The sequence below is a fragment of the Lytechinus pictus genome, chromosome 4 (genome assembly GCF_037042905.1).
Source record: "Lytechinus pictus isolate F3 Inbred chromosome 4, Lp3.0, whole genome shotgun sequence".
Taxonomy (NCBI): Eukaryota; Metazoa; Echinodermata; class Echinoidea; order Temnopleuroida; family Toxopneustidae; genus Lytechinus; species Lytechinus pictus.
In genome coordinates, this window is record NC_087248.1 from 14925207 (window position 1) to 14953192 (window position 27986).

Below are 27986 nucleotides of genomic sequence, written 5' to 3' on the forward strand. Positions count from 1 at the left end.
TGAACAGCTTCATGAAACGGCCCCCAGGTGTGTTTCTTGAAGCTGTTCTTAAGTTAAGAGCAACTTTAAGAACGACTGGTGATCCTTTCTTGTGGTAAATGGTATATTCACTGACGATGGTTAAGTGTCTAAGAAAGGATCACCAGTCGTTCTTAAAGTCGCTCTTAACTTACGAACAGCTTTATGAAATGGCCCCCAGATATCAAAAGGGCACAGTAGATAAAAGGGGTGTGGATATCGCATCAGATGATAAAAGGGGGCAGGGAGATTGCAATAACTTAAGGGGTGGGGCAAGTCCTTTTCTGAGCGACACTTCACAGATACTCCATGTGCACAAATACAAATGAAAAGCTAGAATTGTTTTCATTTTCCAAATGGTTTATTCAAATAGTTAAAAAAAACTGATTAAAAAAAATGACCAGCAGCCAAGAAGATCCATCCAAGTTAGGAGGTTACCATAGAAACTGACCTTGATTTGAAGGAGCAAGCCCTAACCCTCACAAAATGGCCGCCAGTCTGAACTGGGGTCTCCTTGTCAAACTCACACAATACATGACATCACCACCAATTGTCCTATTTTTAAGTGTGCAGGGCGGGGCACTGGACACTGCCGTACATGACATACCACATCCTTAATGTAGGTGCTCTATTGACAACTTCGATGATACTTTGTGCAGCCAAGTGCATGAGAGACAATGCATTGATTTTCTAACTCCTCCCCCGTACTCCCCACCCCCTTCTCTTTCTTGCCATATGAATCAAATTGTTAATCTCCTTTGTTTTTATTCACCCTAGAACAAAGCCATCTAATTTTCTTTCATCTGCCCCCCTCCTTTCTACAGGTTTACCACTGATTGTGGTATCTCCATACCTCCCTGTGCTATCCATCTCAGGGAGTGTTTCACAGAGATTTCTGTCAGTGACTTTCACCATCAGATGTTATAAGCTACTGAAAATTCTTGCATCTGATTGGCTGAGAGCTAATTAGTGAAAATCACTGACAAACCTCTCCATGAAATGCTCCCCATTCCTGCCAACCTACCTTCGTTTCACACTATATCAACATTTACACACATGACTGATATCTAAAATGTTCTAAATCATTTCATTAAACCGTATTGTTTGTCCAAATATTTTTCATTTTCAATAAATGTATCATTGCATATTTTTTTCAATTATTTTTTTTTCATTTCAATCTATTTTGTATTTATCTATTTTATTTATTATTATTATCATCATTATTACTATTTAGTTATTTATTTACTTATTTTTTGTTATTATTATTTATCTATTTACTTATTTTTAATTTTTTTACTTATCATTATTTAACAAAAAAATATATATTTTTTTTTTGGGGGGGGGGCTATTATTTTCAGATAAGCAGCATCCTGAGAAATTCTGGAGTATTAGAACAATTTTGCAAATAAATGCACCATTTTTCTGTACATAATACAGTTGTTTATATGAACTTCAATGAACACTGCATTTTTGGTTGATTTTTAGAAATAAACCAATAGGGAAAACAAACATCTGATGTTTTTTTTTCTTTTGTTTTGTTTTGCTTTCTTTGTTTTCATTGTTTCCCCTTGATTTATTCACCACCATACCAGAACCAAATGGTTTGCGTATGCATCCATCACTTCTTCCACAGAAATTTTGAGAGATAGAGCTATTGCATTCAGAATGATAAGATATTGTGAATCTAGATCTAACAGGTTGAACCCTCAAGATAGACTCGTCCTGAGGAAGTGCACTTTATATCCCACAATGCACCCTCAATCATCACAGTACAATGCATGTTCCCTAGTAGTGAAGTGCAATGTCAAATTTATGAGACGGCATCCAATAAATGTCCAGAACTCCTTCCAGAATGAATGTAGGAAACACTCTTTTCAGTTGAAAGATGAGTAAGAAGGAATTTCAGAAGCAGCACCAGACAAAAATGTCCACACCTCCTTTCAGACTTGACGCAGGAATCTACTTCTTTAGGCAAAAGTGAAAGCCAACTGTAACAATCTTCCAGAAGGAATGTCAAATTTCAAGGACAGCACCAAATAGAATTTCCAAAAATTGTACCAGACCGATGTCGGAAACCATTGTAACAATCTAGTAGAAGCCTTTCAATTACACCTCATCAAAACTGGGTTATGCTAGAGGGCCCCTGCGTCCTTGCCATAATTATCGATCCATGTGAGAATGTTGCCGAGGCTATTCAAGGTACGACAATCCAATACAATAACATGGTCAAGTCTCGAAGACTCATTCGCCCTAACTTCATCATTATAATGGCACCAAGTGCGGATGCTGATGAGGCTCTTCAAGGAATTACAAGCATCATTCATTGATCACCATGGTCAGAACTCTCGGGTCTTGAAGAGATATCCCAGTCTGGCTCCTTACCGTATGCAATGTCACAATCCTCTACAATTAGGTTTGTCTAATCAGCCCTGGTTTGGACTGAATAAATTTTTCAAAGCACAGGAGATAATGTACATTTGAAAGAGGACCGGATGGGTGTTTCATAAAGCTGTTCATAAATCAAGAGCGTCTTTAAGAATGACTGGTGATCCTTTCTTGTGGAAAATATGCACCATTCAATATTCATTGGTGATATAAACGTGTAAGAAAGGTTCGCCAGTCATTCTTAAAGTCGCTCTTAACTTACGAACCGCTTTATGAAACATCCTGCAGATCAACCAAGTCAGATATGCCAAGTTCTATCAAATACCTCAACAAATACAGCAACCCATTTTTAATTCAGCCAAGTGAATAAATGCAACTCTCATTCCCTGGGGAAAAAACTACTGGGTAATGCAATGATTAAACAAAGATGGAAAGAATGGAAAATGGAGAATTCAGGGGCCCGTTTCATAAAGGACTTGCAACTGTTGTAACTTTGCCACAATGGCATCTACCTTGGTAACTGGGCTCAGCAGCCAATCAGAACAAGGTTACCATGGTAGTTGCCATAATGACAAAGTTACCACAGCTGCAAGTCCTTTATGAAACGGGTCCAAGAATGTTGAGAATCTGGTGGATCACTGCCTCACCCACAGACTGAAATGTGGATGAATTCCAGAGTCTAGATGGCAATCAGCAGATAGCAAGAGCCATGCAGATCAAAATGCTGTAATATTTACCAAACGATGCAAGGAATATCATTTAGACCACCTGTAAAGCACCATGTATTTTAGTAAAACAATCAAAGGCACAGACCCCTCATCAGATGTCACCATTTGAATTACTAACTGATAATATGCAACTTGCATGATATTTTGAAGAGCAATGGATACCAACAAATAGGCTGAAAAACACTAATCCTCTTGGTCAGAGAATACCTTAGGATTACCTCAACATCAGACATTCAAACACCAAATACAAAAATATCACATGCAATTGAAACATTACTCCGGAAGTCAGCAGACCTCTCTTCAAACATAGGTCAACAGTTCCTCTCTTTGCTTGTTTGTAGTGCAAACCGATTCTTGATGGACCTTGATTACTGCGACGAAGCTCAAAGCCGTCTTAGCTAAACTGCTCCATCCAATATATTTGACAAATGTGCAAAAGGCCCAACACAAATGGTCAACTAGAAACACTAGAGCAGTCAAGGCTTGAAAAGTAAATAGCAAATGCTGGCAAGATAGACATAAAATTTGACATTGCACTTCTAAAACTAGATTCCAGTCTTACTTGTCTTGTAGTGATTAGAGGCGAAGTTGTGGAAAACCATTGAAGCACACAATCCCCATAAAAAGGTTTGACTTTTTATCCAAAGTTTAGTATAAAAGACAAAAGGTTTGTCTTTATGTTTTATTGTTTTTGTCTTTTTGTTTTTTTTTGCAGACGAACCGATATTGAGAAGCCACCTTCATCACAATATCATTATCATCCAACACAGGTCTGGCTAGATCTCTCGCATTCTGTGTTTACATCATGGATACACACTCGGCATTTTTGAAAAAAAAAAAAATCAGGTTCATGGTGAATGGGGATTGGACCAAACATTTAGAAAAAATAATTCCAATTGGTCCGTCCAAAAAAACAATAGGTACAGAAAAAGGGATTTGATTGCAAAATAATTCACGCTGCTCTATCATGTCTAGGCAACTAATAAAAAAATAATAATATCATAGTCTGTAAACATATATCAATTTCCTTTTAAATGATTTCTTTGTCATATTAGCAAATTATTATATCAGTCATGGCAGATGTTATGTTGCAACAGTGTGAAACAAAGATGAATTTAGAACAGCAGCTAGAGCAGATAGTGCTGAGAAGTATATGAAGAAAGACGGCAATCAATGGATCAACAGATAATGCAAGTATTACATCGTAGAAGAGGAGAGGGGAAAGTTAAACACGAGGGGAGGAGAGCAATTGGGAGTTTTTTAAGTCCCTACAAATTCATCAAAATTGCTTTCAGGGATGGTATCGTTTTGATAGATTTTCATGAAAAGAATATCATTCTAAAGATTAAAGAGAACGTCGTGAATTTGAAAAGTGTGATCGAGGCTTAATGTAAATAAAAGCCCAGTGTGGGTAATTATGCTGCCCAATATTTCCAAACTAATGAATATCTTCAGTAATAACTGCTGGAAAATCATGTACATTGTCTCCCATACTTTCGGCTACACAAAATATCATTGAAATCATCAATAAAGCACTTACATTATGGAAGCTGTATGCCATGCACAGCAGTGTCAAGTGCCCTCCTCTGCACGCTGAAAAATAGAACTCTTGGTAGTGACATCACATATTGTGTGATTCTGACAGGAAAATCCCGGCTTAAACCAGACAGGAAGCCATGTTTGTGAGGTGTCGGGCCTACCACCATCAATCAATGAGGTCAGCTGCTACGGTCCTCCAACTTGAACGAAACTTCTTGGCTGCTGGTCTTACAGTTTTGTTCAAGAAAGAAAGGTAAAATCCTGAATGCAAAGCAAGTAGTACAGACAATCGTACACTGTAAGGCAGGTCCAAGCTATCTGACATTACATGGGACAAACGAGACAAATCACAGAGGTGTTTCACAAAGATGAAAGTATGACTACAAATTGTTTTTGAATATTCACTTGTTTGGAAAATGAAATACAAAAACTTCATTGGTTGGATCATGCTCAGAGAACGAGCTCTTCTCTGTATGAATCAATGAAGCTCCACATTACATACAGTATCATGTGCATGTTAACATGATAGCATGACTTTGAGACTGATTTCAGCTACTTGTGAAACACTTCTGGGAATTGTCTCGATAGTGCCATATACAGAGCTGCTAACCTACATTGTGAAAAAAATCCTTTTATTTATTCATTTTTATCTTATCGTCAAGCCTACAATCTTATTTTTCTTTAAACTTTTGAGAAAACGAAGCATACTAAAAACTATCATTCTTACAAGTTTAAAAAATCGATTTCCCCTTTAAAATCCTACTAATTGGCAACTCTGCATATACTTTTCTAAAACAATCTAATGATTTATATTAAAATACTTCCTAAACAGGCCTAAATACTCTTGGACCTTTTACTTAACAAAGAGAAAAGCACATAACAGGCACCATATATTAATGGGAACATGGATCATTGACTTCATGCAATCAAATGTTATAGCCCCGCCACTGCCAGACCGAGAATATATTGCAAACCTAACCTAATTTTAGAATAATGACCTATGTGACATTTTACCCTGATGTGCAGGGGAGTGAAAATTTTGTGTAGAAAAATTCTACGACAAGTAGGTCCAGGGTAAAAAACCAGAGACAAAACTCAAACGGCAAAAACTCTGGAAAACCTTTGGATCCACTTTTGCAGACTAGTCAACACAAAATAATCACAAATCACAACTTCGCTGAGAGAAAATTACAAACTAACATAAAGCCCGTTTTTAGTCTTGGTAAATCCACCAAAATGTCACTATGGTAATTGCAATTCATCACGAGGCTATATGAATGTGAATGCCCTAAAATTTTCAGATGTGGAGGCTATTGAAAAAAATTGCCATTTTTCATGTACATGACAATGCATTTTGATTGGGTGCCCGGTCAAAATAAACTATGAGGTTTATATATTTGTTAACCTATTCCAAAGCATGGATTGGACTGAAGATTTTAGGACATAATCTTTGCGACTGTAGCTCCTTTTGTAAGACTAAATGTTCAAAGAGCCCTTTTATAGGAACACAAAATATCACTGATAGAGGGCACTAGACATGTTTGGTTTGAATATTCAAATTGTCCGAAAATTGGGGGTTGAAAAAAAAAATTAATCACCTACTTCAAAGTCTTACAATCAAAATGTAGGATAATCAAGTATAATTCACATTTTTTTAGCCTTTTCCAAAACTGAAGACAGGCTTTTTAAACCACAAATAGCCTAATTCTAGAAATTATCATAATTCAAAGCCCTCAAAATACTTGCAAATCATTTCTAACCAATGCACAACTTATTGACTCCTACATGTAGTAACCATGCCTAACAGAGTTTGCATCTACTAATGAAATAACTGATAATTCTGATGTTTTAACTGTAAGCAAAGAGAAAATAGCTTGGACCTGCTCCTGCTACACAAAAGTCTACATAAAAAATATAAAATGGGTTCATTAGTAGCAAATGCGCATTAAGTCCCATATTGGATAAAACATATATATGACTCTTGGTGTAGATTTACTTGGATTAATATGACTGAAATCTCCTATGTTAACTAGATATTGCCTGCATTATGCAATGCAATATTCCAGGAGTATTGAATTTCCGACTTTGAAATATCCATTTTCCCCCCTTTTTTTCATTTACCCTTAAAAACTGTGATAATCCAAGGTCACAAAAGGGCAATGATGTCGATGACCCATTGACATAAATGTATTGGTTTCCAGACGTGTTATCGCATGCTGACCCAATGCACTGAGCCATGCATTATTTGTATAATATTGCACTAACTTCTTCAAAGCCTTTAGTAGTCTGCAGGCAAAGACCTTTGATTTTCCACAGAATGCATGATGCAGATTCTGAAGTAGTTGGACTACATTCACTTTTGATTGAGGGGGGGGGGAGCCATGTCTGCGCACCTAAACATTTTTTTATTAATATTAATCATGATTTTTTTTTATTTTCAAGTAAATTTACAGTTGAAATCTCATGAGAATTTGAGAGAAATAAACGATTTTCTTGGAAAAAACATCGGCAAGTCATTTTCAGATTAAACAAAACAATGGAGCCACATGTCTACGCACCCATTCACTTTACACAAGATTTCAGGGATTTTTATGAAAAAGGCTGCATTTGGAGGCCTTCACATGAAATGCCCCCAAATCATTGTTTTTTTAGTTAGATTTTTTAATAAATATCTTTCTATGTATTGTAAAGTCGTGTAAAGTCTGACTATTGTAATTGAATGCGACTTGAAGCCAATTTAGACATTACTCCGACCACAGAGCATGCCGCAAAGCAAAATGATAACTTTATTATTCCTAACATTCATGCCTGACTTCAAATGAAATACTTTTACTCCTTGGCACTCTCATATTTAATGCAAAATGCGATTCATTAAAAAATGTGTTGTATCGGATCGCGTAGTGTGCGCTTGGACTTTACTGACTTCTGGGGAGCATTTCATGAAAGGACTTATCGGACGTTTTATCCGACAAGTCCTGTTTTATCCGACAGTTACCACAGTAACACTGCTTCTCAGCCAATCAAATTCAAGGAAAGATTTCAGATCTGACAACTTGTCGGACAAAAATCTTGATGAAACGGTCCCCTGTTATAAGCTACCATATTCCTTGTATCTGATTTGCTAAGAGAGAATTAGTCAGTGAAAATAACTATTTGTTCCAAGAAACATTCCCAATGGTAGCGCGCAATGGTAGGACAGTGATCTTCGTAACACAGATTCCGATTCACAAAAGATAAGAGTGACTTGGAGTCATGCTTAAACGCTAGCACACGGTAGTGCACATAAAGTGCGCAACTGACATTTAAGTGCGACTCTTAGGGGGTGTTGCAGGGAAATATTTGCAATCATTGCAAAATTGCAATGAAAAGGGTAACTTTCCATTGATTTGTGGTCCAAAAACTATCTTGCGATCAACTGCAAGTTTCTTGCAACACCCCATAAATCACACTTAAATCTTTGTGAAACACCCCCCCCCCTTCCTGGTTTCCTTGATCCTCATGTCCAGGTCCCTCTGCAAGGATGCAAAGCCATCTGTCCTCTGGTTGCTAGCAGACATTCATCATCCTTTCTTATCAGTTGGGTAAAATCAGCACCATTACACCACGATCGGAAGACGTCCCCATAAAGAAGTTTGACAGCTGTGCGGAGCTACCATCAGAGAGGGCAGGAGCCAGGGAATCGTGGGAAGGGAATGACATCTCGTATGTGGTCCACACCAAGTAAGTACCCTAGCAGGCACTCATACCCAAGTCCAAAGCCACCGTGGGGAACTGTTCCAAAGCGTCTTAAATCCAGATCCCTGGAGAAACAAAAGCTAGTATTTAATCGTTAAGCCAGGCGTACACTGCACACTCCGTTGCGTCAATGAAATTGCAATAGAACTTGATATGAAAATTCCAACCCATAAAAGCTCTGTATAATTTATGAATACTGAAATCGAAATTCCAGTATAGTTCGAGTTTCCCTGTAAGAATTAAGCAAATTCACTTCTAATTTTTTTGCCACCAACCTATGAGACCTTTAAAATCAAAGTTCTTAATAATTTATTAATACCAAAATCAAAATTCCAGTGTAGTTTGAGATTCCCTCTAAGAATTAAAACAAAGTCAATTCCAAATTTGCTGCCACTATTAAAATACACTGTGGACTCAATTCCGACCACAAGGCTTGCAGCAAAGCAGGATTTTTATTTCAGTACTCTTAATGGCATTGGGCTCAACTTGAAATAAGATAAATTTAATTCTTGGAATTTTCAAATTCAATGCAAAGTGCTTTGCGTCATTCTAGATAGTGTAGTGCGAGGCAGGATCTTATTAGTGTTGTGGCAGTGAAGGCTGGCTCATTTTCTGAAAATGTGAATGGAACATCATTTATTTGAGGTTAAAATCAATTGAAAGAATACTAATATAACAATTTTGAAAGAATGCAAGCCTTTATTTTGGGGTAAAGGCCAAATTGGTTTAAAATCTTAGCCAAACAAATGACTGCTATGACGTCATTGCGACTAGATATTAAATTTGCTTTTATTCTTAGAAGGATGATAGCATAGTCACAGATTTGGATATAGGTATTCGTACGATGATTTAGAACATTGCACAGTAAGATATTCCAAGTCTCAATATTTGCATCAAATTCTACTACATTTTATTCTGAAATCCAGTTGCAGACCAATCGTAAGGTGTGCAGTCGCCTTAAGAGATTATAATACCACATAGGCTAAATCCAATTGATCTACGAACAAGTTGATCTAATTGCCTCTTGATAGAACTATCATTTGGTCTAATACTCACTTGGTCTATCTGTCCTCTAGTCCAATACCCAGATGGTCATATTTCTACTCCGTTTACCCAGACACGGATCCAGAGGGGAGCACAGGGGGCCCCCCTTTTGATAAGAGAAATATCCTTAATTTGTGGTTGAAAACCTTTTTTTTCTTTTATTTTGCTTGTCAACTTTTTTCGGGCAAGAAATGTCCTTAATTTGTGGTTGAAAACCTTTTTTATTTTTGGCTTGTCAAAATTTTCCTCAGAAACCCCCCCCCCCCCCCTTTGGAAAATCCTGGATCCACACCTGCATTTACCTACTTTTTTTGCACTTTGTCAAATGAAAATTTCGTTCATTAACAGTTTACCTAATTATACAGACTGAGTGGTTTATGGATGAAAGAGGTAGGGTAGCCTCAATGTGAACTAGACTTTGTGGTAAATGCAATAGGAGATAATAAAAGGGCAGTAGACGAACTGGTTGTAGACCATATGGAATATTGCTGGACCATCGAGAATGAGACCAAATAGAAAGTATACAAATTAGGTGGAGACCTACATGTAGTGGCAATTTACCCGCAAGAGCTTTTATATATTAAGGCATGAATTCTCAAAGGTGCTTTAGAAACCATCGCAATTCCATAAAATGATCAACCATTTTGTAGTGTGACCCCAATCTTTCTAAAGTCTTACTCCACATTTAAAAACTGACCAAGTCATAGTCATTTGAGAGCATAAAGACTGTCTAAAGAACAAGAAATCAGAGACAGAAAATGTCATGATGGTCCCACATATAGGGGTTCGGACGTACATATCTTATGGAATTGCCCAAAGGCGAGAGCCAGGCTTTAGCTTCAATGTTGCTGGAGCTAGGATCTTGCTCTACGTACCATTGGTAATTAGAATCCTGAAGTCCCAGGTGCTTTATTCTATGCTGGAATCATCAAGACGTTCCTCTCTCAAGCTACCACTGATCAACTCGCCTACTCTCGGAACAAACAGATCTACAGCTGCTGCCTGGAGTAAAACATTGAAAATGAATTTGTAGTCGTAAAGTACTGTAGTCACACGTGTTGTATTCTATGCTGGAACACATCATCATACGTATGCTGTAAAGTACATGTGTAAAAGACTGTGTTCGGTTGTATTTGCGCTTTTGAGTAGAACACAATCATCTTTAAATTTAAAAAAAAATCATATCAGGTAAAATCTTATTATTTTGGAATAAGTATATAAAGCCTTGAAAATTACATCGTACACTACCATTTTACAAACTGTCATGGTGCTAGCACAATCAGCGTCTGGCAGCTCAGGGGAGGGGGGGGTTGAATTTTTAAAATCCCATCCTACGTTAAGATTACCAGGCAATCCAGGGGAGCGTTTCATCAATATTTTCATCCGACAAGTTGTCAGATCTGACATCTTTCCATGATTTTGATTGGCTGAGAGGCACAGTTCCTATGCTAACTGTCGGATAAAATGTCCGACAAGTCCTTTCATGAAACGCCCCCAGGCATTGTACTTGTCATAAAGTGATTTGTTTTCATTGTACACCTGGGTCCCTTCACAACTATGGCAAGCCAGCGACCCCAACATCTATAACGCAGGTGTAATTTCCAAATATTTTTTAAATATGACATATACTTCTACAAGCAGCAACGTCTTGGCAAATAACTGCTCATCAACAGAAAGAGTTGCAATAAATTGTGCGTCATCATGCGCAACTTGATTTTCAACTAATCAACAGCGTGCATTTGGGACTTGCAATTGATTTTTGACTTGCGTTTAAACGCAACTCTTTCTGCAACGGACTCCTGTATAAAGAATTATTAAATGCACTTTACTAGTTGTGATTAATCGGATCAATCACATATCTTTGTAAGACAAGGCTCTTCTACTCAGTCTTTAACTGGGACACATATTCCATTAGAGGTCAAGTCCAGAAGAGAAAAGTTAAATGAGCATAACACTGAAAATTTCATCAAACTTAGGCGCAAAATAAGAAAGTTATATTTTTCTATTTCACTTATTTTGTACAAAACAGTGAAATGCAAATTGGAGAGTAAATGATAATGCACATTTACTTTTCTTTAATATTTCATTCTTTAAATTAAACATTATTCATTTTTTGCGGATTTGACAAAAGATAGACTTTTCATCAAATCACAATAGATAACAATGACAATTCCACACATTTAAGGAAAAGTCACTAGTATTGTTTCACATTATAATGCTGAGAAAATTGAGATATTTCATATTTCATATAAGAAACTGATGAAATGAGCATTGTCATTAGTTCCCTCGTTTGCATAATGACCAGGATGAGCATACAACTATTTTTATTCTTAATTTATTACATCAGATTTTCATGAATATTCAGCCTAACTTTTTGTTGGGGCGGATTAGATAGAAATTTAAACTTGCCATTTTTAAAATGAATTTAACCCTATCTTAACTAGGCTATTTCAGACAAACTTACACTTGTCATATTGAGTCCCCCCCCCCCAGATCTCGACCGTTGATTGCGCGATCGCCGCAAACATTTGCACGCGTGTAGACCTGGATGTAAACTACAAGACTGTATGGTAAAATTTTCAAAAGATTAATTGCTTTTTTTATTAACTAAATATGCAAATTATAAGAGTATGAAATTTTTTGCCTTTAACTCAATTTATCAACTAGTAGAATGCTAATTATTGGTGAATATATAGATTTTTACATTTCTAACAAAAGTCTACAAAAAAATTGCAGAAAATCAATTAATTTCCTATGTATCTTATTGTTTTTTTATTCTTATGTTATTTATATATTTTTTTATTGAACTTTGTCGGGGACACTTTTGCGATCATAAATAACATAAATAAATCTATCTAAACCAACTAAACTCATATTTTTATGATTTTCGGTTGAAAAACACAACTTGCCATGACTTTGTCCACGTAGTCAAGTTTTTGTGCAATTATGGGACCGACATACGCTTACAAAATATTGTGTAATTTCGGAACCGCGTACCCGGGCATTGCAAATTTGGTTTCAAAAGACGTGCAAGACTTGAAAGTAAAAAGTCAGAGAGCGGCACTTTGAAAAAATTTCGCTCGCCGGCATACTGATGAAATTTGTTAAGAGGGGGGGGGGGGGGTCAAATTGACCCATTTTTTAAGGGTTAAATGATCTGATTTCAGCTAAGTGTTATTGAAATATGTTAAACCAGCTACTCACCATTTTTGTCGTTGCAATTCAGCCTAGCATAGAAAGGTTTGATATCCTTGGGGTAGTCCACTACAAAGACAGGGATGTTCCCACTGTGACAAACCAAGAAGGCCTCGTGTTCAGACTGCAAGTCAACGCCCCACTGTATAAAGCAAAAGCATAAATGAAAGAAAAATTGATTGATGCCTCTGCCCTTCTAAACTCTGAGATAAATAATTGCACAAACCTGTTGAATGTTTCAAGGAGTTTGTTTGATACCAGAATACAAGGAGACAAATGAAGGAAATAAATTGACTAGATTGTTTCTACCCGTCCAAAGTCTGAGATAAACTACATGGATTCTCGACTACACTTAGTAAACATTTATGCCTACACCATTTCCAGATATGAACTTGTTGCGATGGCCGAGTCCACTGCTTAAAACAGCAGATTCACGAATAAAATAGCATGCTCAACCATGGCAATAGGCATCACTCTGGCGCATTGTGATGAAAACATGTTATCAGCGTTGGATTTTTTATTTTTACTCAGTAAATGAAGCGTAATATATGGGCGATTCCTTAAAATGATCAACATTTTTATACGTCCAACCGCCATTTTTCTCAAGTCTTACTTCACTTCATAAACTGAACAAATCTTGGTCCTTTGAGAACATTACAGACTGTCATAAAAGTGTATTTCATAATAAAATGCACAATGCTCTTGCAGATGAAAAAAAACAACATTTAAACATGTGCATATCTCACCCTGGTTTTAACAAAATGATTGAAAAAAAAATGAGTTACCTGAAATTACATTGATCTAAAAACCAGATTTTTTTTAATTTTTACAAAAACATATTTTTTCAAGAACAAACGTACTGCCCTAGTTTGGTTGCAAAAACGGACTATTTACGCCAAAACGTACTGGTTGGCAGGTCTGGGTTGGACTTACAAATATATGGAATTGCCCATATACAGGAAATCTGCATATGCCACGGGTTCAACCAGTGGTTCTAAGATATTTAATATTTTTTAAAATAAAATACAAAAGAAATAGCGAGTGGCTGACGTCATCAATTATTTCATTTACATACATAGATTAGCAAAACTTTAAAATGTCATAGCTTTCTTATTTTTTTATCAGATTTTAATGAAATTTTCAGCATTGAGCATGCGTGATTCTCCTCTCTCATTTCAAATAAACTTTTTTTGTTGGGGTGGACATTCCCTTGTACATGGTAGAAGGCCTATCTACTTACTCATGGTGTGTATTCAAATTGATCTTTATGTCTGTATGATATTGAGATGGCTTCTGTATACAAGAGTCTGTAAAAAAAAAAAAGAGCATAAAAAGGAAGTCACATAAAAAAGTGATAAACATATATAAATATTTTCATGAAATTGGGGCCAAAAATGTGACATTTCAGCATAATTTGATACTAATTATACTACAGTAGTCTTATGAAGACCATATATTTAATGGAAATTTTGAGACTCAGAATCATTTTTTATGAACTTTTTGAGCAAAACCTGCTGACGTGGGCATGGTGTCCAAGTATGTAGCACTGAGATATTTACATACTGTCCTAAAAGTCAAATCATAGCAATTAGGGTGACCAAATCTTTAAACAATATGCACATTTACTCGTTAAGCCATGCTCCTAAATATCTCAGATTTTCTATGCATAGTTCTATTTTTGAATTTTTTTTTTAAATCTAAAACTTGTCACTATGCTTTTCAGAGTCCACCAAAAGGCGTATAAATCTATTTACATCAAATAAGTTTACACCAAGTGTATGTGGACTTTTGGCCCCAAATGTACAGTGTGCACAAAAGTTAGTGAACGAAACCACAAAATGCACTCCTGAATGTTGAATGTAGACAACAACACTACAATGTTCGGCAAGCCCAGAGAAACAAGCTGTATTGAATGTGATATTTTATCACCTGACGTCACAATTAAATATCTGAAACATGACAGAACGTGAACACTTCAAATTGTTTAATTTCCAGTGGGGTTCACTAACTTTCGAGTGGGGTATTCCACATCTTCAGCATTACTTCACTTTATTCAAAGTATTAATAGTGTTATCGAAATGAAAGGTGTATCAATTGGCTTGTTTTTAGATTTACAGAAAGCGTTTAACACACTTGACCATAGAATACTCATGAAAAAAAGGAATAGCTTATGGGAAAAATTTGGGATCTTTTTTCTTTTAAACAATGATTTAAGTCATAGACAACTATTTGTAACTTTTAATAGTCAAAAATCTAATTACAAGGACGTAAGGTGTGAAGTGCCCCAAGGTTCTATCCTCTGGCCACTTTTATTTACTTTGTATATACATGTAAATGATCTGTGCAATGTGAAATTGAAATATATTTTATTTGCCGATGATACAAATATTTTTATGTCACATGATAATATTGATGTTCTGTAAGTGCAATTTAATAGTGAATTAAAGAAGGTGACTTCTTGGTTGACCATTAATAAATTATCTGTAAATATTTCAAACACAGTATATGTTTTTACAAATAAATAAATATATATTAACAATCTGCAGGAGCAATTAGCAAATGCTAGTGTTGCAAAGGCATTGCAAGTCTAATTTCTTGGTATTATAATTGACAGTAAATTGCTATGGGTTCCTCATATTGATTTGTAATAGAATTTATAAAATCATAAGCATTTTGTACAGATTACGCAATTTTCCAATTACTGTTTAATGAAATATTTATTACGCACTTGTTGCACCTTTTTTAAGTTACAGTATTCTTGCCTGGGGCAGTGCTTCTTATTTACACCTGGATAGAATTTTGAAACTTAAAAAATGTGCAATAAGACTTGTTAACCATTCATCTTTTTATGCTAATACAGAACCAATTTTTAAGTCTCAGAGGATTTTACAATTTTACAACATTTATAATTATGAAACTGCAATTTTTATGTATAACTTTTATAAGTATCTTTCACCTCAGTCAATATGTAATTATTTTCTTTTAAATCTTAATGTACATAATTATACAACCAGGGGCAATAATGATTTTCATATTTCTAAAGTAAGAACACTAATTATTTCAAAATTCATTTTTTTATAGGGGACCATTAATTTGGAATACTTTATCAAAGGAACTTGAGGACAGTTGCTCTCTTAAAGTTTTTAGGACGAATTGTAAATACCAAATCATCACTACTTATTCATTTTCTACTTAATTGATATTTTGATTGTTTGGGTAAGTTGGGTAATTCTTTCTCTTTTTCTACTTTAATTGTTCAAATATGTTATTTTATTTGGGTCGGCCATACATAAGGTTAATTTCTTTTTGGCTGCTACCCTTTCTTTCAATATAATACTTTATTTATGTCTATGTCTGATTTATTTCATGTTTGTACTACTTGTATTGTTTTTATACTGAAAAAAATAAACTGAATTGAAAAATTGAATTGAATAATAACAAATTTACAATAACAGTTGAAAGCTAAAGAAACCCTTCAATCTGATTGGCTGATGGTAAACTTGTGGTAGAAATTGTGCATTTGTTATTATAACAAGTCCTTACGAAACAGGACCCCAGATGCATTGCAATTGGAATGACATCTTTCAGTTTCACCAGTCAGTATTTCCCCTCAGATCAACAATTTTTTTTTACAGAAACTGACTAGAAACCTTCCTGAAATTCAGACATTTCCTGGAATTTTCAAATTTTCAAACAAATTTTTAGCGAAAATCGCACATTAACAAAGCAAGCCTAAACTTTGTCTAAGAAACCAAAATCAAAGAATATAACCTTTTTTGTTGAATGCACTTTTTAAAAATAAAGCAACAAAATTACAAAATGCTAGCGGCATGCGAGCTACGTATGAGGCAAAAAATTCTTATAACATGAATATAGAAAGTTGCTATGTTTAATTGTACTTTAATTGTAATTTTCTGATTTCCACTAATTCCTGACATTTTTCATTTTTCAAAAATTACCTGAAAATGATCTGCATTTCCTGTTATTTCCTTCAAAGTGGAAAGACTATCTTTCACTGAACCAAAATCCAACTCACCGCACGTTTTGTTCCTTCGTTGATTCTGTCCCCAACAAATTGGACATCCTCTGAGCTCTTTGTGTAGACGGAATTGGCAACTGATTTCACAAAGTCTTCCATGACCTGCAATAACAAGGAGTAATGTTCATAAGATAATGAAACAATGGGGCCTATTGATAGTAAAACAGGTTATGAGAATAAGTAGACTTTGAATGTTTGGATGTGCCAGAAGAAAAAACAAGTGGAATGCCTCTGGCCGACTCACCTGCATCACGCGATTCAATATAGCAGCAGTGCTGATTTTGAAAACTACTATAACTCGCACAAGATGTTCAGTGATACTTGGTTACTCTTATTTCCACGTTTTATGAACTAGACCAATACACTTATAGAGATATGATGGCAATTCAACAAATACCCCCAACGTGGCCAAAGTTCTTTGACCTTACATGACCTTTGACCTTGATCATATGACCTGAAACTAGCACAGGATGTTCAGTGATACTTGATTACTCTTATGTCCAAGTTTCATGAATCAGATCCAACAACTTTCAAAGTTATGATGGTAATTCAACATATACCCCCGTTATGGCCAAAGTTCATTGACCTTTGACCTTGGTCATGTGACCTAAAATGTGCACAGGATGTTCAGTGATACTTGATTACTCTTATGTCCAAGTTTTATGAACTAGACCAACACACTTTCAAAGTTATGGCTGTAATTCAACAAATACCCCAATTTGGCCAAAGTTCATTGACCCTAAATGACCTTTGACCTTGATCATGTGACCTGAAACTTGCACAGGATGTTCAGTAATACTTGATTACTATTATGTCCAAGTTTCATGAATCAGATCCATAAACTTTCAAAGTTATGATGGTAATTCAACAGATACCCCCAATTCTGCCAAAGTTCATTGACCCTAAATGACCTTTGACCTTGGTCATGTGACATGAAACTCATGCAGGATGTTCAGTGATACTTGATTAACCTTATGTATAAGTTTCATGAACTAGGTCCATATATTTTCTAAGTTATGATGACATTTCAAAAACTTACCCTTAGGTTAAGATTTTGATGTTGATTCCCCCAACATGGTCTAAGTTCATTGACCCTAAATGACCTTTGACCTTGGTCATGTGACATGAAACTCAGGCAGGATGTTCAGTAATACTTGATTAACCTTATGGCCAAGTTTCATGAACTAGGTCCATATACTTTCTAAGTTATGCTGTCATTTAAAAAACTTAACCTCAGGTTAAGATTTGGTGTTGACGCCGCCGCCGCCGTCGGAAAAGCGGTGCCTCTAGTCTCACTCTGCTATGCAGGTGAGACAAAAACACACACTGGCTCAAGAAACAAGACGGATCTAAGGGTGTGTTAAATGTCGATTCTCAAATATAAGCAGCAACATGAATCATGATTGAAAATTCAATTACAAAACACAGAACACAAACACAATCGGTGGTGCACTGTTCACTGTCACAAGTCGAGTTCCTAACTTCTCATTTTTTTAAATAAATTGATCTTACTTTTATCTCCAAAAATTTAACAGAGGAAAAGATTCCTTAATATTTACATTAAAACAAAATGCTGGCCAATGATGATCGGGCCAATTTAAATGTAGGATGGGGGGTCGGGTGTCCGGACACTTTATATTTTTGGAGCCTTCTTGTTTGTCTTTGGATTACACTAAAAATAGGAATTCAATAGTTATAATTGTTTCAAGTTAAATAATGAGTCAGAATCAAACAGAATAACACAGCTTCTGTATAGTCGAGAGAGTAGCATTTAATAAGTACTAAAGGTTTGTAGCGCCCTCTTTTGGCAGGATCATTACATGCTCCTCAAATCTCATAAACATGCAGATATTGTAACATCCTCCCTTCTTTGAGCTTTGTGCTAGAAAGAATGCATATAATTTAAAAATATCAATTTTAAACCAAACAATTGAATGTATTTAAAATGTTTCCAAAATATATGTCCAAAATACCAGTTTATGAGACTTTCACATTTTTTCAAGTTGCACAAATATAATACTTGCAAAAAAAATAATAATTGAGTTCAAAACAGTTCTTCCAGTTGCAAACAAAATGTTTTAAAAGTCCAGGTTAAATTGTCCATATTGATTTCACAAAAATAAAAATAAGTCCTGAAAGACGATTTGATAGATGAGTTGGTTGTTGGTTCTGTTCTGACTTCAAAATTTGCTTGAGTTAAAAATAAGCAAGAAGTTGTTTAAGAAATGTTAGTATTCAGTTTGTTTATAAAATTTCAGCATTCACTTTCTTTCCTTCTTCGGTTTAAATGTTTAAAACGTACCAAAATCCCTCATCTTAAGCGGTTCGCGTCGGTGACGTCTAGATCGTCTCAGGGAAGCCGGGTTGGTTGGTTCTGTTTCTGATGTATTCAAGTTTGCATCACGCGACTTCTCCGGACTGTTAATATCCGCGGTCTGGGATATCTGGGTCCTGGTATGGGAAGTATGGCGCTCAGTAGTTTGTACATCAGGTTGAGGATTACCATCAGAACGTCTCCAGTTGTAAAGAGCAGGACCAGTGTACTTTACATCTTGTGGTTCAGATGTGGCTCTGAGGTGTTCTCTGTTCCTTCTGAGAACCTGGCCCTCACAGCGAACTTCATAGGAACGGTCATCCAGTTTCTTACGGATAACTGATTTCTTCCACTTCTTGTCATTGTTGAATGGCTTGACTCTTACTATTGCTCCTGGTGTGAGATCTTTCAACTTTCTTGTATCTCTGTTGAAATACTTTGCTTGACGTTTCTGGCTTTCTTTCAGTCTCTTAAGATCAGCCTGTGGGTTGCGATCAGGTGCAAGCAACCGAGTCGAAGTGGAGAGGAGAGTACGAGTCCGACGACCAATGAATCTCTGGACTGGACTACTCTGGATACCTTGTGTAGGGGTGTTGCGAATGTTGAGTAAGGCTAGATCAACATCATCTCCAGTATCCTTGCATCTTGTAAGTAGTCTTTTTGCAGTCTTGACAGCAGACTCTGCTTTGCCATTAGCTTTGCTGTTGTATGGAGAGATGGTATTATGCTTAACTCCAAGCTTTTTGGCAAATTCAGCAAATTCGTTAGAGGAGAAAGGAGGACCATTGTCAGATACGATGATTTCAGGTACTCCATATCTCCCAAACTGGTGTTTCAGTTTCTTGATGACTGCAGGGGCAGTTGTCCTCTGTAGTTTTTCCATCTCAAAGAAGTTTGAGTAATAACAGACCATGATCAAATATGTGTCATTACTATGATGGAAAAGATCCAGTCCTATCTTGGCCCATGGTCTGTCTATAATCTGGTGTGACATTAGAGGCTGGGCAGGCTGTGAGCTAGAGTTTTCTTGGCATGTGTCACATGTTTGAATAAATTCCTTGATTTCTTTACTCATGCCCGGCCAGTAGAGATGATCACGAGCTCTCCTCAAAGTTGACTCGACACCATTGTGACCACGATGTAACTCCTCTTTCATTTTGTGCCTGACTTGTTTTGGGACTACAAGCCGTTCATCCTTGAAGATTAGATCATCACTGACAGAAAGTTCATCTCTGAAACCAAAGTACGGGGTGAGTGACTGAGGAAGTTGTGACTTGTGGTCTGGCCACGCTTCAAGAATGGTGTCTTTGAGTTGGCAGAGAGTAGGGTCATTGGCAGTCTGTCTTTTTATCTCTGCTATCTTGTCATCAGGGAGTGCCAAGTGGTTAACAGCATTCACCACTTCTAGATCATGTTGTCCAATCTCATAGGGAAGAGAAGCACAGCTATGAGCATCAGCCAGGACATTGTCCTTGCCCTTGAGATATCTCACTTGTATGTCATATGCATGGGCGGAAATCCCAGGGGGGACAGGGGGGACGTGTCCCCCCTACCAAAAATAGTAGGGGGGACACAATATCAAATGTCCCCCCTACTATTTTTGGTCTTTTATGATGGAGAAAAATGCATGATATGCATCATTCACATTCGAAATAATACGTGTATTTTGGACTAAATGACCTTACATTTTGGGCGAAAACCTTTGTTTTTTTTTTGCTTGTCAAATTTTCCAGAGTAAATAAAATAAGATGAGGGGAAAACTTGGAAAATAAAAAGAATCTTTCATGTCACTATATAAAATTTTCGCTCGCGCTTCGCGCTCGCATTGCCTGTTAGGTGATTTTTCAATATGGAGCTTAAATATCATGTTTGGAAGTCAATATACATTGTACATATTTCACCTCGGAAATCAAACTTTCATTATTTTGTGTGATTTACAAACGGATTTAAAAAAAAAGTGATCTGTAAAAGTTACAGTATTATGGTCTGAATATTGACATTTTCTACTCGCACTGAGCGCTCGCAAAATTCGATTTATTCAGTACCTATTATTTTTGTGTATTCCATTCAGTTTGAAAATATCCCTTTTCAAGTCTGATTGTCAAAACGTAGCAGATAGTGCTACTCGTATTTTGATAGGCGATTTATGGATGTCTCAATATTGATTTTCATGACAGTTTATCAAAGATTTTGGCTCGCGATTTGCGCTCGCATTGATGGTTAAAATGTTTTAACTGATGCATTCTATTCCTAATTACAAAAGTGCTTGAAATGTCCAGTTTCCAGGCCATAATATCATCAGATTCTCGCCCGCATTATGCACTAATAAATAAGATATCAATTTAATGATTAAATTGTCCCTTTTGTTTCATCTTGCGCTTTATAAGAGGAAGAGGAAGATAGTCATCATTTTCATATGACTTGTCCTAAGGATGTCCCGGTCCTATGTCAAAACTCAAATAATAATGAAAAATATCAGCTCTTTATTAAGTGTGATCCATATCCACCTCACAATTTTCCTACAAAGTGCTTGAAATATATAGCTGAAATTGACTCTTTTTTTCAGATCGGAATATCAAATAGTTTAAGCTCGTGCTTCGCGCTCGCTGATAGATGTGTAAAATGCCGAGATTCTAGGTCTAAATCTGTAACACGCTCATGTTTATTCAGATATTCAATTTGTTCTCTATTTAAATCATTATCCAGTTTCAGATCACAATATCAAAAATTTTCTGCTTGCGCTTTGTGCTCGCACTATTAATGTAGAAAGATCCCCTATTACTCATCCTTTTCATGATTTACAAAACATAAGTAGAGTGTCCCGTTTTTAGGTCTAAATCTCGAATTTTTTTGCTCAAGCTTCGCTTACATCAATTGTTTAGTTATATAGCTACCCTGTTCACGATTACTAAATTTGATTAAAATTTTCGATTGTTTTTGAAAAAATGTCAAAAATTTTTAGCTCGCGATTCGCGCTAGCATTGATTGTTGAAATATGTAACGTCTTCATGGCTAAGTGCAAGCAGTCCTTAACAAGTACCCTTTCGATCAATTCAAATTAAACGTATATGAACATTTTCTGGCTGCATTTTGCACTCGCTTTATTAATGTAAGGACCGGGTGTAAGAAAGACCCCAATTACTCATCCTTTTCATGATTTACAAAACATGAACAGAGTGTCTCGTTCTTAGGTCTAAATCTCAAAACCTTCCGCTCGTGCTTCGCGTTCGCATCAATTGTTTAGTTAGATACCTATTATATGTTTAAGTTACAAAAAGTGGTTAGAATGTCCAGTCTTTAGGTAAAAATTTCAAAAAATTTCAGCTCGCGCTTCGCGCTCGCATTATTTGATTGTTGAAATATGTAACGTCTTCATGGCTAATTGCAAGCAGTCTTTAACAGGTACCTTTTCCATCAGTTATCCTCTGTTCGCACTTCGCGATCGTAGTAAATATTTAGTTGTATATACATCTTTTTCAGGATAACAAACATTGCCCAGAATGTTCAAATTTTAGAAAAAAAATACATAAATTTTCCCAAAAAAATTTGCTCGCGCTTCGCGCTCGCATTATATAAATAAGGACAACGATATCATATATTTATGTTGATTTATAAGGATAAAGCTAAAAAGTGACCATGAGGACTACTCCTTCAATGAAACAGACAAAAATTACCTTCGAGCTGCCGATCGGGGATTAACATATGACTGAAAATGTTTTCGCCCCCCCCCTATTGACGAAGACTGGATCAGCCCCTGTTGTCCCCCCTACCTTTCGGGACAGATTTCCGCCCATGGTCATATGCAAGAGCTCGTAGCAGTAACCCTTGCAGACGTTTTGGAGCTCTATCCAGGTGTTTCTTGCAGATGCTTTCAAGAGGTTTGTGGTTAGTGAACACAGTTATTTCACGGCCATGGGTGTATTGATTCCATTTCTCCAGTGCAAATACTATACCAAGCATTTCTTTCTCAATGACAGAGTATCTGGATTCAGCATCACTCAGCATTCTGCTAGCTATCGGTCAACCATCTTGTAGCATAAACGCACCCACGCCTGTGGAGCGGGCATCAGTCTGAAATTCTAGCAGTTTGCTATGATCGTAGAAGGCCAACACAGGTGCTTGCACTAGCATCTCTTTCAACAGCTTGAAAGCTTTGTCATGGTTGGAGTCCCAAGTCCACGCTGAGTTATTATGCGTCAAGTAATTGAGAGGTTTCATCACATCTGATAACTTAGGTAGGTATCTGGATAGGTAGTTTACCATGCCACGCAAACGATGGATGTCATCTTTGCAGGAAGGATCGCTCATGTTCAGGATAGCTTTGATCTTTGATGGATCAGGTTTGAGTCCAGAGTTGGACACTATGTGGCCAAGGAATGAGATTTCCTTCAGTCGGAACTGGCATTTCTCCTTGTTCAACACAATGCCAACAGCTTGACATCTCTTCAGTAGACAATGTAGTCGGGCATCATGCTCAGCGTCACTGTTGCCCCAGATGATGATGTCATCGGCCACACAGCGGACTCCAGAAAGGCCATCAAGTGCTTGGTGGAAGATTTCACTGCTGACTTTCAAACCAAATGGAAGACGTTTCCATCTGTACAGACCTCCCAACATTTCAACAACAAAAAATCCTAAAATAATTGCAACTGTCCGAGGGAGCATAGCGTCAGAGCGGTAAGGGCATTTTTTTTTTCAATTTTGGCCCCCAAATGGTTCAATCTGGTGCATACATTTGCATAAAATATATGCGTTTTTTATACAAGCAGGTTTCTCATGTATATCCTTACCTTGAACTAGTAAACAAAACCAAATTGAAAAAAGGTGAAAAGAGTAGAGCATGTATTAGAAAAAATCAATGAGAATTAATTGGAAAGACACTTTGTAAATCTTAACACTTGCCTTCATACCAATCTTAGTTTGAACTAGAAGTACTTGCACCAGCAACTTTTTGAAGATCCCTATAGGTTGCACTCTTGCACTGCTGTAACAGAGATGATGAGTGAGTTTGCTCATAGCAGACAGTACCTCGAGCAGCCATGAAGTACTTCTGGATTACAATGTCTCCAAGTGTTTCAGTGCTCATACTAGCTCGGAATTTTGTCTTTGCCTTGGTTACAAAGCTAAACACTCTCTCGCAATCAGCATTGCTATGAAACACTATTAATATTGCCTTCATAAGTCTAGATAGTAAAGGGTACTTCATCTTCATGTTCAGATCTTTGAGCTGTCTTATCAGATGCCACTGTTCATCAGCACGAGGGCAGTCAATCACTTCTTTTGGCAAGTCATCCACTTGGAAAGCTAGAAATTCTTCCTCCAGTTGGTCCATTTGAACACTAGTGTTCACACCAAGGCAGCTGAATCTTTCAGCAAAGTATCTAGCACTCTCAAAGTTCACAGTCTCTCGTTTCCTTATATCTGCAACCTCTGCATTGCATATGACAGGATCCTTATATGGGAATTTCTTCACCATATATTGTGCAGCTGAAATGTAATAGCATCGTACAGACTTGAAGAAAGCTGCTGTGTCAATGTTCCAATTTCCTTGCAAGTACTCCCTTGCTGCTTCTCCAATAAACAAATCCTGACCATCTTTTTGGTGAACTGGGTTTGTCTTTGTATGCATTCATTGCAACAGGTGTAATGAACCTTACAGAGTCTTCAGTTGTTCCAGTAACACATTCTTCATCACATGTATGCATGGGGCATCAGTTTGCAGTGTTGTGTTTGCCTTCTTTATTGGTAAAGATGCAGATAAAAAGATTGCGTGCTGTCGCCAAGCGGAAGACAAAGAAAGCAAGATGGCGACGTAAACACGGCCGTAAGCTCTTCCATCTTTTCATAACATTTTTCTCGTTTTTTTTAAAATGAATTCTTCTTTAAAAATGTAATCAATATCGCAGAAATGTTGGAAATGAAGTTGAACTCCATGTACATGTTTTAGGGCTAGATCTTTTAGAGGGAAAGTAGAAATCTCGGGGGCGAAAGCCCGGGGGGGGGGGGGCACTCGACCAAAAAAGTGGTGGCGGCCACCACTTTTTTGGTCGAGTGCCCCCCCCCCCTGGGCTGCGGGCGAGACAAAAAACGGGGGCCCTGGAGCGGGCTTATTGTAAAAAGGAGGGTCCTCGGAACGGGCTTCAGAACTACAAATGTTTGTGAAAACGGGGGTCCTGGGAACGGGTCGCCTGCGTGCGAGTGCGTATGCATCCCTTTGGAACGTGCATGCAGCTGGGCTACGGCACGACTGCCGGGCGCGCTAGCGCAGAGGCGATGGTTAGACAGCGAGCTGCGGTCGCTTTTCACCAAAATTGCGACCGGAACGGCGTAACGGAAAATATGCGAAGCCCTGGGCCTGGAGCGGATTTGTTTTCTTCTTTTTTCTCGAGAAGAAGAAAATGCTATGCTTTGGAGTGGCTTTCTTTGTTCTTTTTCTCAATAAGACAAAAATGCTATGCCTCGGAACGGAAATTTAAGTGTAAAAATGGGGGTCCCCTCCGCGGCACATACCCAATATGCATTATATACTGAGTGCCCCCCCCCCCCCCCCCGGGGGCGAAAGTTTCAGGTTTTGTACCCGTGCGTGCGTGAATATAGCTTGGGCTCCCAGGCGTTTGGGGAGTGACCATACGTAGAGTATGGCCCGTATTCTGAAGTCGGGTTTAACTTAAACCTCGGCTTAAGTCCGGTCTAACTCCAGTCTAAATCTCACTTTAGACTGCGGGTTTAAGTTGGACTACACTTAAACCCGGGGTTTAACTAAAAGTTTCGGAGTTTCAGAAACACAAATCGCGCAAAACTGGAGTTAGTACGGACCCGCGGTCTAAGTGTGGATTAGTTAGACTCTAGTTTAACTTAGACTGAGGTTTAAGTTAAACCCGACTTCAGAATACGGGCCTATGACTTTTACTCCCCAGACGCCTCCAGAGTCCGGGCTAGGCCAGCCGGCTAGGTAGGCTAGGAGCCCGTACAAAATACATGTGGTTAACACAGCGGCATAACCACAACACTGCATGCAACATACAGGCTGCACTGGGGCGCGGCCTGCCTGGGCGACGATGACAATCTAACTTCAATTTCAAAGACCAATTTCTGCTTTTCCTTCACAGAAGAATGATAACAAACTCTCTAATTAGTTAAAGAAATAACCTAAGATCACAAAAATACAGTGTGAAATGTGTAAATAGTCCAATGAATTCATGTGGTTATATCAATTTATACGTACTCACCGGAGTGTTCGTAGATCTTTTCGATGTCATTAGCTTGATTCGTTGTTAATGTTATGCTTGTGGTCCACAATGGGGGATGCATATTCTAATATTGGACGGATGTAAGTGGAATATATATTCACTAGGTCGTGCATCGAGACTGACGCTTTCCGCAGACGACATATCATGAATATTCTCCTTCCAGCTCTCGAGATCATGTCCGATATATGGCTATCCCATTTGAGATTTGATTGAAGAAGAATACAAGCAGCTTCTGGCAGTTCGTATACTCCAGCTGCTGATTATTCAGAAGTAGATTTGGAGGATTGGATCTTTTTTTTGAGAAGTCAATAGACATGGTTTTACTTTTCTGCACATTAAATTTCATGTCATTCTCCGTACTCCAAGATGTTAACCTCTCAAGATGATCTTGTAACGTCGAAGTGCCAGAAGTGGGGCGAATCTCAACAAGTGGAATGCCTCGATCTGGCCGTCTCACCTGCATCACGCGATTCAATATAGCAGCAATGCTGATTTTGAAAACTACTATAACTCGCACAAGATGTTCAGTGATACTTGGTTACTCTTATTTCCACGTTTTATGAACTAGACCAATACACTTATAGAGATATGATGGCAATTCAACAAATACCCCCAACGTGGCCAAAGTTCTTTGACCTTACATGACCTTTGACCTTGATCATGTGACCTGAAACTCGCACAGGATGTTCAGTGATACTTGATTACTATTATGTCCAAGTTTTATGAACTAGACCAACACACTTTCAAATTTATGGCTGTAATTCAACAAATACCCCAATATGGCCAAAGTTCATTGACCCTAAATGACCTTTGACCTTGATCATGTGACCTGAAACTTGCACAGGATGTTCAGTAATACTTGATTACTATTATGTCCAAGTTTCATGAATCAGATCCATAAACTTTCAAAGTTATGATGGTAATTCAACAGATACCCCCAATTCGGCCAAAGTTCATTGACCCTAAATGACCTTTGACCTTGGTCATGTGATGTGAAACTCATGCAGGATGTTCAGTGATACTTGATTAACCTTATGTATAAGTTTCATGAACTAGGTCCATATATTTTCTAAGTTATGATGACATTTCAAAAACTTAACCTTAAGATTTTGATGTTGATTCCCCCAACATGGTCTAAGTTCATTGACCCTAAATGACCTTTGACCTTAGTCATGTGACATGAAACTCAGGCAGGATGTTCAGTAATACTTGATTAACCTTATGGCCAAGTTTCATGAACTAGGTCCATATACTTTCTAAGTTATGCTGTCATTTCAAAAACTTAACCTCCGGTTAAGATTTGGTGTTGACGCCGCCGCCGCCGCCGCCGTCGCCGTTTAAGCGGCGCCTATAGTCTCACTCTGCTATGCAGGTGAGACAAAAATGGTCAAATCGTCCACATATTTCCACCGTTGATCGGTATCTATGGCAGCGTCATTTACCAATGTAAGGAAAATCAAAGGGCCCAGCTTGGTCCCTTGAGGAGATCCGCAGGTCAAAGGCAATTCTTCGGAGATGGATGCCCGGGGGGGGGGGGGGGCACTCGACCAAAAAAGTGGTAGGGGTGTGCCGCGGGCGAGGCAAAAAACGGGGGCCTTGGAGCAGGCTTATTGTAAAAAGGAGGGTCCTCGGAACGGGCTTCGGAACTACAAATGTTTGTGAAAACGGGGGTCCTCGGAACGGATCTCCGTATCTCTGTGAGTGCGTATGCATCCCTATGGAACGGGCAATCGTGCATG

General features: G+C 37.6%; 1 protein-coding gene across 3 annotated transcripts; it reads right to left on the bottom strand.

Annotated features, from left to right (window-relative positions):
- Positions 1–355: 355 nt before the first annotated feature.
- LOC129261906 (asparagine--tRNA ligase-like) lies at positions 356–27577 on the bottom strand. Of its 3 annotated transcripts, XM_064098462.1 has the most exons (6): positions 26227–26673; positions 16681–16785; positions 13885–13951; positions 12654–12786; positions 10325–10451; positions 356–8470 (listed from the first exon to the last, which is right to left on the bottom strand). In XM_064098462.1, exons 1-4 carry the CDS (start codon positions 26306–26308, stop codon positions 12714–12716), a joined length of 327 nt encoding a protein of 108 aa, XP_063954532.1. In that variant the 5' UTR covers positions 26309–26673; the 3' UTR covers positions 356–8470; positions 10325–10451; positions 12654–12713. The 3 variants fall into 3 exon arrangements, with proteins under 3 accessions (XP_063954532.1, XP_063954533.1, XP_063954534.1); XM_064098463.1 differs by lacking the exon at positions 13885–13951 and having other exon boundaries at positions 26227–27577; XM_064098464.1 differs by lacking the exons at positions 13885–13951; positions 26227–26673 and adding an exon at positions 26147–26190 and having other exon boundaries at positions 8382–8470.
- Between the last annotated feature and the right edge of the window lie 409 nt (positions 27578–27986).